This window comes from Plutella xylostella, chromosome 25 (assembly GCF_932276165.1).
Source record: "Plutella xylostella chromosome 25, ilPluXylo3.1, whole genome shotgun sequence".
Classification (NCBI taxonomy): Eukaryota; Metazoa; Arthropoda; class Insecta; order Lepidoptera; family Plutellidae; genus Plutella; species Plutella xylostella.
The window spans coordinates 3,940,733-3,957,004 of NC_064005.1; the positions used below are offsets into that span (position 1 = coordinate 3,940,733).

General features: G+C 38.5%; 7 protein-coding genes across 8 annotated transcripts; 3 read left to right on the forward strand and 4 right to left on the reverse strand.

Annotated features, from left to right (window-relative positions):
- Positions 1–138: 138 nt before the first annotated feature.
- LOC105382415 (U3 small nucleolar RNA-associated protein 25 homolog) lies at positions 139–5,630 on the reverse strand. Its single transcript, XM_048630100.1, has 8 exons — positions 5,044–5,630; positions 4,266–4,886; positions 3,819–4,061; positions 3,179–3,453; positions 2,697–2,867; positions 2,029–2,224; positions 1,421–1,597; positions 139–357 (listed from the first exon to the last, which is right to left on the reverse strand). The coding sequence occupies exons 1-8, from the start codon at positions 5,497–5,499 to the stop codon at positions 193–195; spliced, it is 2,304 nt and encodes a 767-aa protein (XP_048486057.1). The 5' UTR covers positions 5,500–5,630; the 3' UTR covers positions 139–192.
- A 247-nt stretch (positions 5,631–5,877) lies between these two features.
- On the forward strand, positions 5,878–7,851 carry LOC105382377 (cysteine protease ATG4D). Its single transcript, XM_011552251.3, has one exon. It carries the CDS (start codon positions 6,059–6,061, stop codon positions 7,472–7,474), a length of 1,416 nt encoding a protein of 471 aa, XP_011550553.3. The 5' UTR covers positions 5,878–6,058; the 3' UTR covers positions 7,475–7,851.
- A 244-nt stretch (positions 7,852–8,095) lies between these two features.
- Positions 8,096–10,242, reverse strand: LOC105382376 (protein farnesyltransferase subunit beta). The gene is made up of 4 exons (XM_011552250.3): positions 9,896–10,242; positions 8,993–9,806; positions 8,801–8,909; positions 8,096–8,627 (listed from the first exon to the last, which is right to left on the reverse strand). Exons 1-4 carry the CDS (start codon positions 9,980–9,982, stop codon positions 8,405–8,407), a joined length of 1,233 nt encoding a protein of 410 aa, XP_011550552.2. The 5' UTR covers positions 9,983–10,242; the 3' UTR covers positions 8,096–8,404.
- A 150-nt stretch (positions 10,243–10,392) lies between these two features.
- On the forward strand, positions 10,393–12,191 carry LOC105382373 (mediator of RNA polymerase II transcription subunit 6). The gene is made up of 5 exons (XM_011552243.3): positions 10,393–10,706; positions 10,790–10,964; positions 11,258–11,363; positions 11,663–11,823; positions 11,932–12,191. The coding sequence occupies exons 1-5, from the start codon at positions 10,516–10,518 to the stop codon at positions 12,145–12,147; spliced, it is 849 nt and encodes a 282-aa protein (XP_011550545.2). The 5' UTR covers positions 10,393–10,515; the 3' UTR covers positions 12,148–12,191.
- LOC105382374 lies at positions 12,187–12,834 on the reverse strand. The gene is made up of 3 exons (XM_011552244.3): positions 12,726–12,834; positions 12,424–12,545; positions 12,187–12,347 (listed from the first exon to the last, which is right to left on the reverse strand). The coding sequence occupies exons 1-3, from the start codon at positions 12,798–12,800 to the stop codon at positions 12,188–12,190; spliced, it is 357 nt and encodes a 118-aa protein (XP_011550546.3). The 5' UTR covers positions 12,801–12,834; the 3' UTR covers position 12,187.
- A 457-nt stretch (positions 12,835–13,291) lies between these two features.
- LOC105382372 (probable DNA-directed RNA polymerase III subunit RPC6) lies at positions 13,292–14,615 on the forward strand. Its single transcript, XM_011552242.3, has 4 exons — positions 13,292–13,593; positions 13,678–13,882; positions 13,962–14,213; positions 14,333–14,615. Exons 1-4 carry the CDS (start codon positions 13,394–13,396, stop codon positions 14,567–14,569), a joined length of 894 nt encoding a protein of 297 aa, XP_011550544.2. The 5' UTR covers positions 13,292–13,393; the 3' UTR covers positions 14,570–14,615.
- LOC105382371 (putative OPA3-like protein CG13603) lies at positions 14,611–16,236 on the reverse strand. Of its 2 annotated transcripts, XM_011552241.3 has the most exons (5): positions 15,996–16,236; positions 15,743–15,911; positions 15,519–15,661; positions 15,212–15,433; positions 14,611–15,056 (listed from the first exon to the last, which is right to left on the reverse strand). In XM_011552241.3, the coding sequence occupies exons 1-5, from the start codon at positions 16,135–16,137 to the stop codon at positions 14,983–14,985; spliced, it is 750 nt and encodes a 249-aa protein (XP_011550543.3). In that variant the 5' UTR covers positions 16,138–16,236; the 3' UTR covers positions 14,611–14,982. The 2 variants fall into 2 exon arrangements, with proteins under 2 accessions (XP_011550543.3, XP_011550542.3); XM_011552240.3 differs by having other exon boundaries at positions 14,611–15,433; positions 15,996–16,235.
- Between the last annotated feature and the right edge of the window lie 36 nt (positions 16,237–16,272).

Sequence of the window (16,272 nt, forward strand, 5' to 3'; positions counted from 1 at the left end):
TTTGTCCTGTTACTTTTGTCAAATGCATAGTGAGTATTCAACATCACACGACATAGAAAGAGATAAATCCACACTGCCTGTCACACATTATCAGTCCACTGCAAAAAGGATTCAAGGGCACAATAAAAGTGTGAAAAGTGTCGAAATAAATTTTCATATAATATCAACAAACAGTACATACAAGCTTCACAACTAGTCCCCGGTCATGTACATGTGCAGTTGTTTCTCTGCGGCGGCGGCGGCGGCGGCGCGCGGGGCTCCCAGCACCCCCGCTAGCCGCTGCAGGTCGTACTTGCAGTATAACACTGTCACACTCATGTTGAACTCACTGCCGCCATACTTGTTTTGGTTCGACTCCTGAAACGGGTAGAGGTTATTGTTTATGGTAATTTTGGGAGAGAGATTGCGTAGTGCTGGTTTTACGCCGGCTCCATACGTTGGCCCCAACGCAGGTCCCAACGCTACTCGTCCAACGTATGGATCTAGAAAACTGCATTGGCCCCAACGTTGGGGCGAGTGTTGGTAGTTGGCCGTCTCGTGTCGGTTTTATCAAAGGAATCTGCGCCAACGCTCGCGATCACGCCCACACGTTGGCGCTTTGCTCAGTGCTGTTGCAACACGCAACGAGTGCGGACGTTGAGCGAAAATGGCTTTCTCATCCACGAAATCATGAAAAAGTTTTAGAATTTATTGAAAGCACATCCAATAATATAAATAAATATGTGGGGACATCTCACACACGGCCCTCCGACCCCTAGCTAGGCAGAACCTGTGTTATGGGTGTCAGACAGCTGATATATGTACACAAATACATAGTTACATACTAAATATAAATTTAATATCAACAACCAATATGGGACACAACTCGAAAGGAACATAAAAATAAAAATTAAATAGCTGATGCATAGCGCAGCATTCAACAGAATAAGTATTGTAAAAGTGGTCAGAGCAATTAACATTTCTGTATTGTATTGTCTTTTATTTCATTTAACATATTGGACATCTTCACGTTGGCCCTGCCAGGACAGAACTAGTTTATTAGCCAACGTATGTACGCCTCACCCAATTTGCAGTCCAACGTTGGTACGAGCGTTGGGACCAACGTATGGAGCCGGCCTTATGGGTTAAGGTTTCCGGTTGGTGGCAGGTGGGTTCGAGTTTTCATTGGTAACAGAAGCACGCTATATCTGTGTATGTTGCAACTTTACGGACTTGAATTTTAGTGAATTTGTCAAGTATGCCGTGTGTTAGTAATCAACAGAATTATTATCGATACTTGTAAAGATACTTATAATAAAGTGTGATATCGAGAGACTGAAGATGTATCCCTAATTCATGCTGCTGCCTCACTTAACTATAATACATGTTACACGCTTGATAATAGTATTATGTAACAAAACAATAAATATACAAACCATACCTGCATAAGGTTGCATATCTCGGAGTAGAAGTGCGGGTAGGTGGGCGGCTGGTAGAAGACCACATGGCGGACTCCCTTCACGCGCAGGCGCCGGTAGAAGTGAGCTCGCTCCGAGTACAGCAGGAAGTGGGCTTCCGAGTGGAAGAACATGTCGCGCGCGCGGGCTATCTTGCCGTCCTGGGGGAATAAATACATGAAATTAATATAGGCTTCGAATATAAACAAGTATGTCAAATGGCAAACGGACTGATCCTGTCTATAGTAATAATATGTGGGGATATATTATACACAGGACATCTTATCCAACCCCAAACTATGTAGACCCTTGGTATCGGACAGCTGATCTATATTCTTATCGTTGCTTTGTCTATATGCCTCTTTACTCTCACTTATTATATAACATTTAAGAAATGTTGCGGTTTATAGTGGAAGTCACTGATCATTTAAATATATACAAGGAGGTAACCAGTGAAGGCAAGAATAGTATAAGTATGTATCACAAAGAGAATAAATTAGTACCTATATTGTGTTATAACTAACACGATATACTAATTTATTCTCTTGCCGTATTTACCAGTACTCATAGAAATAAGGCATTGCAAACCAACCTTAGAATACTCGCAGATCTGCACAAAACTGACATCCTCCTTCTTGAAATGGTTGCGCAGGCGCACGTAGTCGAAGTAGCTGGGCACATACAGCAGCGTGTGGCCCATGAGCGCGTCGCGGGCCGCCGGCAGGACCGACTTGACGAAGTACTGGAAGCGGGCTTCGACTGCGTCTAGGGGAGATGATGCGTTGAATCTGGGGGTGAGTAATGATGATTCAAAGTTAAGTCAATGGTATAGAGGTGAGTAATGGTGTTTCACGTTAGGTCCATGGAGTAGTGTTCAAAATGTGGTGATAATATTTAAGATCAGTCTGCATTTAAAAGGGTTAATTCTGTTTTTAGAGCATACATACAATGAACTTGTAAAATACCTTAGCTATGGGTCTCATACTAGACCGGATGGTTCTTCCCATCGTCTGTACGCTAAAAAAGCGAGTTGTACATATCACACAATACAAACATTCAACACTCAAGACCTGAAAACAAATATTTTGCCCTAGAGGTGTTCCCCGGGACTTTATACCAGTCAGAGTTACTAATGACTCCGCAATCCATTCATCATAAGTGACATACGAGACTTAATATAGTAAATAAGTTAGCGGGTTCAGATGCTTTTGCCCAGCAGTGTAAAAACAAGTAGGCTATTTAAAAAAAAAAGTTTTTTACCTGTGGAAGACCTGCGGCACCTGCAGCAGCACCTGGCGGATGGCGCCGCGCCCGCCCGCCGCCGCCGCCGCCGCCGCCGCCGCCAGCGCGCGCCCGCGGTAGTTCTGGCACTTGCGGTTCATCACCGCCTTGATCTCGGGCAGGTCCACCGACGAGAATAGCAGGGTTTGTCTGGAATAGGGGAGCAAAATGAGTATAGTAAGAGGATTGTATTGTAAATGCATGATTCTAGATCTAGATGGTACCTTGTACAGTGCCTGACAAAGAAACCGACCCTGATATTGCTACTGAAAAGGGGTCGGGTTTCTTTGCAGCCCACTGTACACGTTGGTGACGTTGGATTATAATTACCTATCTTTTGGAATAGTACAGGAATGGGCCGTGTAATTAATCATAATTTTTCACGAATTTTAATTGTACATAATTATTTGTAACTATTACTGCCTTATTTAATAAAGTATTGTAACAAAAATACAACTCACCTGTAATACTTCGCCCATCCATTCACCGCCCACGAGCGGACCCTCGAGAAGTCTGTGCCGTGAGTCTTCTGCGGCTGCAAGTGCAGGTGGTCCATCACGTGCAGCAGATGGTCCCAGTTCTGCATGAGGAACACGTCGGCCTGGTCCAGCACCAGCAGCTCGATGGACGCCAGGAAGTCGTAGTCGCGGTCCTCCTCGCCCTCCGCGCCCACTATCATGCGCAGCCCGAGGGGAGATGCCACTATTATGTCTGATGAGTAGAAGTCTGTGTATAACTGAAACAAGAATTTTATTAGTTTGGTATGTTTGCTGTTAATGAAGTGCTTAGAAAGATATTTAAACAGGAATGGTATAAAATTGATGATAGATAATATAAAATAGATCTATTTGAAATTATGAAGTATTTGAAAGACAGTTTGTTTCAAGGATGATTCCATTTCCAGTCAGCTAGGTACCCTTCCTTCATTGAAAGCAGACCAGTGCCTTGCAGTGGGGACGTGATGGATCGTGATGATGATAGGTATGCAACTACAATAGAACAAATTAATTAAGAATGCCTAAGCAATATACACCTGGTTCACTATACATATTTATTGATCATTCTTTTAGTAACTGCTATGTGTTATCAAGTGCTATAAACCTTTAAAGTTTTCTTTGTTAAAGTCATTCCCAGTCTGACAGTATCATCTGAGTTGCCACTGAATAATAACTCATAGTCCTCAGGCTTAGGATTCTTCCTTGGCATGACAATTTCACCCCCTGTGAAGTCTTCTTCAAATCTGTTTTTATTGACAACTTGTCCGGCCTCTTTCAGCATCAGTATGTCCATCAATGTGTTCACCACCCTGTAGGCTGCATCTTTGAAGGGAACCACTATTAATACCTGGAATTAGTCAAAGGTTTTATTGTTAATTTAAGTTATGGAGTGTTTTTTGTACAGCAAAATAAAAGCTTTTAGTTATATACTGATATCTTTGTAGATATAGCATACACATTACACAAGTTTGAATGCAGACAATATACAACTCTAGATAATAAAAAGAAAATATTGATGGCACTTCAACATTAAATATTATAGGTTTCTCACCTTAGGCCTCACAAGTCCTTGGTCTCTGTATTCTTCAGTTGTATCTGGCTTCTTGGCCAACTTTGCATTATGGTGTAGAATCTTAGTTCTAGTCTTCAGCATGTGGTTGGCAACATGTAAACAGTAGGTGAACCGGATCTCATCAGCATTCGTGAAACTCCTCTCAGGATAGTACAAGTCTTGGTAATTATTCATTACAGAAAACAGTTCCTTTTGCAGTGGTGTTAACATTTCTGTTAGTTCTAAATCTTTTTTTATTAAGTTTAATTTGTTGGCAGAAACTAAACTATTCTGTATTTGTGGTTTAATGTGTAACTTGTTAAAATCGATGTGGTTTATAATATGAGGTACAGTGCCTGGAGCTGCAAAAACTTTTTCTTCTAATATAGACATTTTGGGTTTCACTTTTTTTGAAAGAGTTGAAACTGGTTTTGGTATTGTGATGGAGATATTTCCTAGGACGGGCCATGACTTGGAGACTTGGTCGCACGCCACCGGGGTGTTGGCCAGCGACACCAGCAGCTCATCACTGAGGTCATGAGCATAGTGTTGTGTGAATGGATCATCTACAGGCTCTTCATTTTCTTCCAGGTTTGCATCAGATTCTGAATCTTCTTCAATCTGTAGACAAACATTTTATAAATAAATGAGATTTCCTGACCTAACATAATACCTACACTTACACCTTGTACTAATTAATGTGCAGCCTTGTGACCTATGTGGACAGTAATTTTGATTGTGAATAATATAGTTATACATATTATACAAGGGATATTACCTCATTAGCGTCATCATCTTCGTCATCGTGATCATCATCTGACTCGGCCTGCATGTCGTCACTGTCGGCGGCAGGCGGACCCGCGGCCGGCGCCGCCGCCATGTCCGCGTCGCTGCCGTCGTCGTCACCGGACTGCTCCTCGGACTCGCTCTCACTCACTACGGCGGGCTTCCTCGACGCTTTGTTGCTAAAACATGACACTAGTTGACCAAAAGCATCCTCCTCTTCCTCTTCACTCTCAGAGTGAGTAACCTGTCTCTGCTGCAGTTGTAGTCGGTGGTCAAGATTCTTCTTCTTGGCGATCTCCTCTTCCACTTTCTGTTTGTTCTTATACCTATTGAATAAAGCTTTTTTGTTTACAATTTCTTTATCTTTAGGTTCCTTCTTTTTCCTTTTTGTTGTAGGCCGCTGCGGGCCTCGTTTCTTTTTTCCTAAATATTTTCCACCTTTTCCCATTGCAAGGTTGAATAAATATCCTCAACGAAGACGTATGGAAATGTTTAATTCATAAATTTTAAATATTTTCCCAAATTCTCTCACAGTCCTCGTGGTTTATTTGTTATGACTTTTTTTTTCTTTTTGGAGAATCTCAAAAAAGTAGTCTGTTGTCTGTATGTACGTTCTACACATAGACCGTATGATATAAAGAGTTTGCTAGGTATAGGCATTTACTTATAGACCTAAACCCTAGACTTCTCTCTCGTCAGTTTATTACACATCGCACATCACCAAAAATCCAAAAGTAGACGGGTAGCTAGACCGGTAACGAAACCAATCTTTAAAAAAATTAAAAGTAGGTATAGGTAGCATATTTAATCTGTGTATTTTCTTGGTTGTCAATATCTTCTCTTGTCTTTGATGGCAATGGTCTGATTTTGACAAGTTTTGTGTTGTGTATTTTCGATTTCGTATGCTATTTTTTTGGAAAAATGTAATGATTGAGTACATAAACGTGAGTCAACAGGAAAAAGCTGTGTAGTCTGTTACTGTGTCATTATTATGAATGTAAATAGTAATGAACGGCTCCAGTAACGTTCGGCCGCAGTCTTCATTTACTATGTCTTCAGAAAATGGGTTGACGCAAAATATGCCCTCCTTGTCGGCCCTCGATAGACCCGCTGCTGCTAAGGCTCCTCCACGGGAAACCAATGATGAAGCATCAGATTTAAAAGGAAAAGTTGAGTCTCGGTTATTGTCTATGTGGAATAATGTGAAGTTTGGATGGACAGTTAAAATGAAGACAAGTTTTTCCAAAGAATCCCCAGTGTGGTTGCTGGGTCGATGCTACCATCGGAAGCTGAGTCCGACGGGATCACTCGAATCATCAACTGAAATCGGAACTGAGGCAACAGCTAACCAACCTATTGAACAGATATATGGAGAAGGCATTGAGGGCTTTAAGTCTGACTTCACTAGCCGACTTTGGATGACATACAGAAGAGAGTTCCCCACCATGTCAGGGTCGACCTTCACTACAGACTGTGGCTGGGGCTGCATGCTGCGCAGCGGACAGATGCTGCTGGCCCAAGCCCTGGTCTGCCACTTCCTCGGCAGGTCCTGGAGGTGGGCCCCTGACATGACTATACAAAATGCTAGAGAATTTCAAGAAGACTGTCTGCACCGTACTATAGTGAAATGGTTTGGTGACAAATCTTCAGTCAACAGTCCTTTGTCCATCCATCAAATGGTCCAGCTAGGAGAGAGCTTGGGAAAGAAACCAGGAGATTGGTATGGCCCTGCTTCAGTTGCCCATTGCTTGAAGGCTGTCATGGCAGATGCATCCAAAGAGAACTATGAATTTGACAGTTTGGAAGTGTATGTAGCTCAAGATTCTACTATTTATGTGCAAGATGTGGTCTCACAATGCAGAAAAGCGACTGGTCCTTGGAAGTCACTCATTCTTTTAGTTCCTGTAAAATTAGGCACTGACAAACTTAATCCCATTTATGGCCCGTGTCTTACTTCATTACTCACACTGGAGTTTTGCATTGGCATTATTGGTGGCAGACCAAAACATTCCTTGTACTTTGTGGGGTACCAAGACGATAGATTAATACATTTAGATCCACATTACTGTCAAGAGATGGTTGATGTGTGGCAGCCAAACTTTTCTCTGCAAACATTTCATTGCCGCTCACCTAGAAAAATGCCCATAACTAAAATGGATCCTTCATGTTGCTTAGGGTTTTATCTAGCAACAGAGAGTGACTTTGAAACATTTGTAAATGTAATAAAGCCATTTATAACTCCTCAGGGAGTATCAACCACCAATGACTATCCCATTTTTACAATTCACAATGGATCTCGCAAACACATGATGGACCCTCCTAATATAAGATATTCTATTTATGAGTCTGAGCAAAATTGGGTTACTCCTACAATAAATGATAGTGATACGGATATTGAGTCAGAAGAATTTGTGTTAATATAATTTTGATTATTGTCATTTAAATGAGGATATCACCATATTAATGACTATTCATTTAAGTAGTTCAATGTTGATACTGTTGAAACAATCTGGAATTGTTAACTATGTGCAAATATTGGAGTTACCTGAACACACTACCGGTTTTTAATTTTATACATAATTTAGTAATATATTTCTGTATAGTGGTCTTGTACTTGTATGTTGATGCAACAGCTTATTATAACTTTACTGTTATCAAATCTAACTGCATAATATTTGTCTGCATTAACTAGTAGGTGAAGTTGCACTTTGTGCATTATTGTTGGCTGTTTTAAATAATTATAGTCCTGTATAATTGTATATACTTACATAGAAATAAACCAATGGAAATTAAATATTCATTAACTTATTTAAATCACTAATTAACCAGGTATCATAAATATGTTAGTAAAAAAATAAAACAATAAATATTTGTGTTCATATTTTATATTAAAAAATAGATGTTATTTATTTGGTAAAGAGGAAAGGTTGATTAGTTATAAAGTTGAGAACCTTAAATAGCCAATTCATTAATTTAATAAAACATACATCTAAATAGAAATGAAACCATTTCTATGTTTATATATTTATGTTTATATATCTATATTTATATTTTAGGAGATAATTATTAAAAACCACAGCATGATGCAGTGGGTAGTACACTGTCTGTCCCAAGTTAGATCACCATCTGGGCCAGATGCTTGCATTGCAGAAGTTCCCAGGAGTAACATATATATTATGTATCATTATCGTAAAGTATGTGGTGCTGTAAAGCACTTCTGCTTACTCCACATGAGAGTCATAAGTACAAGGCTACATAAATTGTCTATGGTAAGAGTTATTAACAAACCCACACATTCCAGGGTAGGGTAACACTTATTTACAGCAAAAAGTCATAATTACATATTTCACACTTCAGTTGGATCCATTAACTTCTTTGTCTATGACTGGGGGTGGATGTCTTATGAAGTAGTGTAATGCATTGTATGCCATATGTGGTGCTATATTGTGTAGAGGGTGAACCCTATTCAGTTCATTTTGAGGAGCTCCAACAATAAATGGGTCTCCCACACCGCTGCCATGCTGAGCCACTGACAATCCACTCAGAGTATAACATGTGTGATATATGTCACGAGGCCTGAAAAATTTAAAAATGTATTTAATCACATTTATTTTAAAAAATTGTTATCTGATTTGTTGAGTATTAAATGATAGTAAATTGTATTTATGTTCAAAGCAGGTGCAATTAAAATATGTACATCACAAAAAACAAAACAAATTCACATCACATTAAAATAAGGAATTACTTACTTTCCAGGCTTGTCAATAAGCCCACCTTCTGGAGCTTGGCAGCATGTCACTATGTATTCTTGTAAGGCTCCTTGATTAAACAATACTGTCTCTATTAACTCCTTATTATCTGCAAAATATAACATTTGTTTTAATATTTGACCATTGGCAAACACAACAACTGAAGAGTAGGATATAAATAATGCAACTGACCTTTAGATAAGATGGCACTTATGATGGGGAATGCAGCCCCTTGCCAAAAGGAGTAGCATCCATCTACAAGTTTATTGGTTCTACCTTGGAAGCCACCTTCAAGTCTCATCTGGCGATTTACACACCATCTCAGCAATGAATCAGTGTCACAGAGTTGAGTTTTGTTCATGAGAGCTAGGGCTGCAATACCACAGAAGGCATAGCCCCCATGGGCTTCCATGCCAGGGCTCCCTGCAAACCCTCCTTCATATGTCTGGCATCGGACCACCCACTCGGCAGTTTTGTCAAACAGGAGATCCGTGTATGTGTTAGTGAGTTTGGCTACACTGAGAGCACAGTAAGCTCCGCGTATATCTTGCTCTCCCCCTCTATGGAGAGCAAATGATCCATCAACATCACGGACAGTCCATAGGAATTTCTGTAATGAACTTCTATCTATTGAATCATAAGCTTCATCTGTGCCAATAATACAAAGAGCATTGATTGCTGCATAGGTTGTTCCTAGGTGAGGATACTGCAGAGGGCCTCCTCCGTAGCCACCATTTGCGTGTTGACAATGAGAGAGGAACTGCACGGTGTGGGACAGAGTCTCTGCGTCCGGCATGTCGTCCAATAGCCACAGTGCATGCAGGATCCAGTACACAAGCCACGGCCGGCTCGCATCCAGACATTCATAAGTCTTTGGTAAGCTCATGAGCCAGGTTTTCAATAATTTGCTATGTACATGTTTGTTAAGTATGGGGAGATCAGGATCATTAGCTGCTTTTCTTTCAAATTGTTTGTAAATTTTTAAGACCATATTTTCGACTTCAATCTGAAATAAATAATTGAATTAATAAAATATTGAATATATGCATTCATTGCAATAATAATGAAATAGGTAGGAGGTATTACAATATTTACCTGATCAAGAGATGTATCTGTTGTTACTTTTTCATTATTAAACGCCTGAGATACAATATCGTGATAACATCGTATTTTGTTTTCCATAATGAAATCTTTTATTTCTTATACCTATGATCGAAACGACGGTTAATCTATTTCTGAGGACGTCTTGATGATTAAACTAGGGTAGAGTCTGGTAACAGCAAACCAAAATATCTTAACCTTTATAAAAGGGTTACAAACGCCGTATTAATAATTTGTAAATCCTAAGCGATTTAAATAAAACGAGTGTTGAAAACGATACCCTTCAGCAACGATTAATTAATAGAATTGCAATTCTATTCTATAAAACAACACAAATCAGATTTTTAATAAAATGAACCTCAAAATTTCTAACATATTTTATTATACATATTTATTTCTGCTCTGTGAGTCCCATTAATCACCAAAAAAAGTGTGTGGTCTGTGTCAAAAACGTACTTGACACGAACAATATTTTACCTTTTTACTGTTCTGTGGTTAGTCCTATTCCGTGATTTCCGTGCTCCTTGATCGTTTTGCATTCGTTGTTGTGTTTATTTACATTTTTCGTGAAAAAATTATCAGTATCGTGAAGTCAACATATTATACTATCAAAAATGATGCCTGGAAGAATTGGAATTGCCTCGGAAAACCCACTAGGGCTTTCGTGGCACGACTCGGCACTAATACCTTTGTTGAACCCTAACAATATTATGGACTATTTCTCAGAAAGATCTAATCCTTTCTTTGATCGAACTTGTAATAATGAAGTCGTTAAAATGCAGCGTTTAAGCATGGATCAACTGAAGTAAGCAAAAGCATAAAACTTCTCGCTTACATTACAACTCAATGATTTTCTCAATGTATTTTACTCTTGACTTTTTGTTGCAGGATGATGACAGGTGTGGAATATGCACTTATACATGTGCAAGATCCCATTCTTTATGTGATCCGTAAGCAACACAGGCAAAGTCAAACCAATGCAATCCCACTTGCCGACTACTACATTATAGCTGGTATTGTGTACCAAGCTCCAGATCTGGCTAGTGTACTCAACTCAAGATTGGTAAATTGAAATTATTCATCTTGATACAAAAGTTAAATTTAAGCTTTAATTAATGATTGTGTAACCTTTAACTAACTCTGATAATGGTACTAACATGGATGTATTATACATCTATGGGTACTAACTACTGTTACAAGACCTTGGTCTTTAGCATTAGTGTCAACAAAATATATATAAAAGTATGAGGAAGAGATTCAAATGTTCATGGTAATAGCTGTTATTATCAGTTGTCAGCTCATAGCATTACCTACTTAAGATTTAACATCAATATTGATGTGGTTTATGGTTTGCAGCTATCAGCAGTCCACCATCTACAATGTTCCTTTGAAGAGACTATGTCTTACTCCAGATATCATCCCAGCAAGGGATATTGGTGGGATTTCAAAGCAAACAAACCTGGTAAGTAAATATTCAGTAACTGAAACAAACATAACTTGGCTCAGTCATTTAGACCTCAGATAACACATATTCTTCATACAAATATACAATATTTAAACACCACTTCCTAGACCACCAGAAAGGAACCAGGACCGAGCTATTATTAAAATGTACCTTTAACTATTTAAAGTAACTAGACTCATGTAGACATAATCATTTTATATTAGTTGCCTCTTTATAAATACCTCTAATAATATATTTAGTTTTATGAAATGTAATTTTATTTATGCTGATATTTTCATTAATTTTATTTTATTCAGGTCTAAGCCCATTCAGTTCTGCCGGCCAATCAGCTCCTAAAGAGGTGTCAACTACTCCCAAGGAAGAGCCATCCACACTGTTCCAGCGACAAAGAGTGGACATGCTGCTGGCAGAACTGGTCCGGCAGTTTCCTCTGCCTACCTTACAAACTACCAATCAGGTATGATCATTTTCACTTAGATCCTTGCTTGACTACTTGAGACTTGATTGTCAGCTGTTTTTTGAGTAGGCAAAAACAGACCAGAACCTAAATTCCTTACAATTACAGGCTAATGGAGTCACAGTTAAAACAGAAAATGCAACAGAAAAGAATGAGAAGACAGCTGATGGCAATGTGTCCAACGTGACCATCAAGCAGGAGCCAGTGGACCCCGGCACCAGCGAGATGACCAATGGCAACGCTCAAGGACATGCCGAAATCAAAACTGAAATCAAGCAAGAGAACATGAAACCTCCACCTGAAAAGAAACCTAGATCTATGTAAAATAATTATTATTTATTGTATTTAAATGAAACTCATGAAATTATTGACATTCTTTATCTTTTAGGTATTTATCATTTTGCTCCTTTTGTTCATTTACAAGATTTACTATGTTTTGCTGTGGCACAGTGCTGTTTGAACATATTTGACAGTTTACACTTCTCATTTCTTGATTTCCAATAGGTAGATTTGAATTTTTTAGCCTGAAATCAATCAAGAGTATTTAGTACATGAAATGAGAAAGTAATAGACATTATAAAAGTAGCTATAATTCCTTACCAGTTCTGCGCATCATGCAATCCAAACTTAATTCCATAGTGTAAACCTTGTTGATAGCCTACATCAAAGCTAGATTGGTAAACTGAAGCCTGGCCATCAGCTGCTCCATCCATGTACCCTGCCTGGAAAAAAAAACAATCTCTTTGTTTCAAAGTGTTTAAAATTGGTTTAGGGAGGTAGTAAGTTGAGGTACCTAAGTCATTTGAGAACATAAATCTGGGTTTTACATTCAGCATGTGGGGCAATGAATATATAGTTAAGTCAATGATGTAGGGGTTATCAAGTTAGCATTGAAATTTAACCTTAGTAATTGGTTCTAAGGTACGATTTCTAGTTTTCACAGATATAGCTGAAGATTCCACATCCAACTCAGCCATTTCTTAAGGCTACAGGCAAACAGGGCATAAAAAGAATATGTGTTGAATAAAGTAAACAAAGTGAACTGAAACAAACTTAATAACTGTAAAAAAAACCTAGACACAGACCCAAACTAAAGTGCCAATGTCAAAAATCTAAAGTTAAGGTGCCACAAGGACACACTAGCAGACGCAGCTTAAGACGCCACCACACTAGCGGACGCGGCTGTCAGCCGCGACTGATAATGTGCACGGTCTTTTGGGACAGTTCGTGCCAGATCGCTCTCGGACGTCTGAAAGCTGAAGGTCAGTCCAAGGTTACGTCCGCGACTTACGTCCGATAGTTTGAACAGCGTAGTGCATTCCATACCTAGATATCTTTAAGTCCGCTAGCCTGTCGGCATTTTTAATAAAAACAATAAAAAGGGTATGTTGACAAACGAGGCCGTTATCATTCCGAGATAATGACATATCTAATCTGTGACGCTTTTTTTTTCAGGCATTTTGTAGGTTATATATGGTTATATTTTGTTCGAGAATTTCAGTGGAAATTTTATTTTATATCCTTGTAAATTATACGATTTTGCAAACCACAAATAAGTCATAAACGTAAAATGGCTACAGTAAAAGAAGAAGACTCGATAACTGAAAAAATATTAGCTATTGCAAAGAAAAATCCAAAAGGAATATCTGACAAGGATATATCAGCTGCATTTCCTGAATTATCTCCCGCTGATAGAGTTACTGCTATAAATGCATTGTTACAGCAGGGTTCCTTTGATTTATACAATCAAGGAGGCGCGCTCATTTACAGGTTATTGATTACTAATATGTATTATTTAAAATTATTTCTTACTTTTAAACAAAGTTTTAACAGCTGTTTTTTTATCGTCCTCAGGTTAAAAACAGCATCTAGTAAACAGGCAGTGAAAGGAGCTGACAATGAAGAAAAAGTAGTTTATAACCTTATAGAAGAAGCAGAAAATAAGGGAATATGGATTAGAGATATCAGGAGGAGATCAAATCTTGCTATGACCCAATTGAATAAAGTATTAAAAAGCCTCGAGAGTAAAAAGCTGATTAAGGCTGTTAAATGTGTGAATGTAAGTAATTAAATTTCTATGTATTTTTAATTATTCCCTCCTTTTGCTACCTTTACAGTAATTTATTTATATGTTTCAGGCATCCAAAAAAAAAGTTTATATGCTGTATAATTTGGAACCAGACAGGTCTATATCTGGGGGTGCATGGTACCAAGATCAAGAGTTTGAGTCTGAGTTTGTTGATATTCTAAACAGGCAGTGCCTGAGGTTCTTGCAGCAGAGAGCTGACAAAATCAAGAACAATCCTCGAGGACCCATCTTTGGGAGAACACAGTCATATGCCACAGCAGCTGAAGTGCAAAAGTATATTGCTGATTTAGGAATAAGTAAGGTAAATAATTATGCTATTTAAATAGCTCATACCCAACCATGATAGGCACACTTATAAATGTAGGTATTACCTACCTCTCTTCACAGAGAGGATATAACACTTTCATTATTTATTTACAGATTACACTTGATGTGGAAGATGTGATTACAATTCTCAACACTCTAGTTTATGATGGCAAGGCTGAAAGTAGTGTCTACCCTGATGGAAGCCGAGTGTACCGAGCCATAGAGTCCCTGATACCGGCACCTGGGTTGGTGCAGGTCCCTTGTGGAGTCTGTCCCCTAGTCTACAACTGCTGCCCTACTGGTCTGGTGAATCCGCAGGATTGCTCATATATGACTGAATGGTTGGAATAGTTTTGATTAACAGGAACTTTAAATTAATAAACACAATTTCATGTAATTTAAAGTTTTATTTACATCATTGAATCTTACAATCCCTTATGTATGTGACTATTTTCTATTTCAAAAAGAGCTTTCTTACTTTTAACTATCAAATTACAAAGATTACACAAGACAAACAGTACATTATACATATTTAAAAATATGTGTAAGTGTAACTCAATAATTTATTGATTTAATCAAAACAATGTTAAATAAAAGCAAACAGATATAAATACATCATACTGGCATGGCAGTTAGGTTCAGATAAATGATTATATTGAAAGCTTACAAGTCTTATACTTAATACAGTTATAATATAACAGAAGTTAAGCTTGCTATTTAAAACAATAACAGAAAAACATATTTACAAGATCTACAAACCAATATTACAAGTGTATTAGATGTGACTTATACATGTCCCCATTTATCCAAATGTTGTGACTGTCGGTCACTTGATCTCCTAAAACAAATAAATAATTTAGAATAAACTCCTAAAGTCATTCTCAATGTTGTTTAAAGCCCCTGTAACAATAGCCTGGTCTCGCCTGCGGGTGGTCACTGCAGGCTTGCCTTCTGGTTTAGCTGTTTTCTCAATTACTTTGTTGGTTGCTGTACCTGTAAAAGCTGATGAGCTCAACACATCCATCTGTATGTAGTTAAGAGATCTGAGAATGAATCCCGTGTTTGGGTATGGGGTGTGTGCTAAAGGTGTCTTCTCTATAATGTAGTCACAGTTGGTGACCGGTGGAGTCTTCCCTGGCTGGGCCCCACTTCCAGGACCTTCATCAGATTTCTTTGGTGATGGTTTTACTTTCCCAGGCTGCGCTGGTTTTGAGGCTAGAAGAAAATAAAATATGTAAGTATTATATTACTGCCTAGATTGTAATTTCACTATAATTAATTTCATTAGTAAAATTCTAACCTAATTCAACAACAACTCTTTCCATTTCTCTGAGTTGTGCCTGTTGTTGTTGCACAGTGAAGAACAGATCCGACAGTGTGCTGTTGATGTGCTTCATCTCCTCCTCTCGCTTTGCCTCTTTCACTGCTTCCTTGTTGCTCTGTCTGTAATTTACACAAAGTATTAGTTATAATAATAGCCTTCCAATTTAGTAATCATCATTACTAAGAAAATAGCCCACGTACCTGTTGTATTCTATAAACAGCAAGCCAGCACCAATGACGAATATAATTCCTTCGCCTAGCAGGTTCGCACCAAGCTCTATAGCCATTTCTTGGCTAAGAACAGGTATATTCACTGGTTTACCAAGATTCAATACCCACATTTTGGCCTTCACTTCACACCAGTTGTAAACTGAAATTCAAGTAAGAATGTAAATGTAGTTCAGGTTAAGAATGGGAGTTACAGTTAGGAAATATTTCTATGGTGTTTACTTACATTGAGCTGGAGGCATACACACATAAGTCCTGAAAAAGGGATGATGTTTCGCTCTTTCCTTGCATGCATTTGCTATGGGTTTACTGATCTGTTTTACTAATAGGACCGCTAGTTTAGCGATAGGAAATGCCCCTACAACCATTGTAACTCTAATAAAGGCCAATCACACAGCAAAAATGTACAAGAAATATTTTCACATAACATCAGACTTTTCGAAAACTAACCCTATTTCGACACAGACCAACACACTTTGACAGATGGTTGACGTTCGTAGTGT

Coding starts and splice junctions, on each gene's coding strand:
- LOC105382372 (XM_011552242.3), top strand. CDS start 13,394: ATGGCTACAGTAAAAGAAGAAGACTCGATAACTGAAAAAATATTAGCT. Junction 13,594..13,677: donor GGAGGCGCGCTCATTTACAG/GTTATTGATTAC, acceptor TATCGTCCTCAG/GTTAAAAACAGCATCTAGTA. Junction 14,214..14,332: donor CTGATTTAGGAATAAGTAAG/GTAAATAATTAT, acceptor ATTTATTTACAG/ATTACACTTGATGTGGAAGA.
- LOC105382376 (XM_011552250.3), bottom strand. CDS start 9,982: ATGGAAAACAAAATACGATGTTATCACGATATTGTATCTCAGGCGTTT. Junction 9,807..9,895: donor CAGATACATCTCTTGATCAG/GTAAATATTGTA, acceptor TATTTATTTCAG/ATTGAAGTCGAAAATATGGT. Junction 8,628..8,800: donor CTTATTGACAAGCCTGGAAA/GTAAGTAATTCC, acceptor TAAATTTTTCAG/GCCTCGTGACATATATCACA.
- LOC105382373 (XM_011552243.3), top strand. CDS start 10,516: ATGATGCCTGGAAGAATTGGAATTGCCTCGGAAAACCCACTAGGGCTT. Junction 10,707..10,789: donor TTAAGCATGGATCAACTGAA/GTAAGCAAAAGC, acceptor TTTTTGTTGCAG/GATGATGACAGGTGTGGAAT. Junction 10,965..11,257: donor GTGTACTCAACTCAAGATTG/GTAAATTGAAAT, acceptor TATGGTTTGCAG/CTATCAGCAGTCCACCATCT.
- LOC105382371 (XM_011552240.3), bottom strand. CDS start 16,137: ATGGTTGTAGGGGCATTTCCTATCGCTAAACTAGCGGTCCTATTAGTA. Junction 15,912..15,995: donor GTGTATGCCTCCAGCTCAAT/GTAAGTAAACAC, acceptor CTTGAATTTCAG/TTTACAACTGGTGTGAAGTG. Junction 15,662..15,742: donor CTGTTTATAGAATACAACAG/GTACGTGGGCTA, acceptor TGTAAATTACAG/ACAGAGCAACAAGGAAGCAG.
- LOC105382415 (XM_048630100.1), bottom strand. CDS start 5,499: ATGGGAAAAGGTGGAAAATATTTAGGAAAAAAGAAACGAGGCCCGCAG. Junction 3,454..3,818: donor TAACAAAGAAAACTTTAAAG/GTTTATAGCACT, acceptor TTCTTGTTTCAG/TTATACACAGACTTCTACTC. Junction 2,225..2,696: donor GTGCCGCAGGTCTTCCACAG/GTAAAAAACTTT, acceptor ACTCACCCCCAG/ATTCAACGCATCATCTCCCC.
- LOC105382377 (XM_011552251.3), top strand. CDS start 6,059: ATGAACGGCTCCAGTAACGTTCGGCCGCAGTCTTCATTTACTATGTCT.
- LOC105382374 (XM_011552244.3), bottom strand. CDS start 12,800: ATGGCTGAGTTGGATGTGGAATCTTCAGCTATATCTGTGAAAACTAGA. Junction 12,546..12,725: donor CCTTAGAACCAATTACTAAG/GTTAAATTTCAA, acceptor TTTTTTTTCCAG/GCAGGGTACATGGATGGAGC. Junction 12,348..12,423: donor TTGCATGATGCGCAGAACTG/GTAAGGAATTAT, acceptor GATTGATTTCAG/GCTAAAAAATTCAAATCTAC.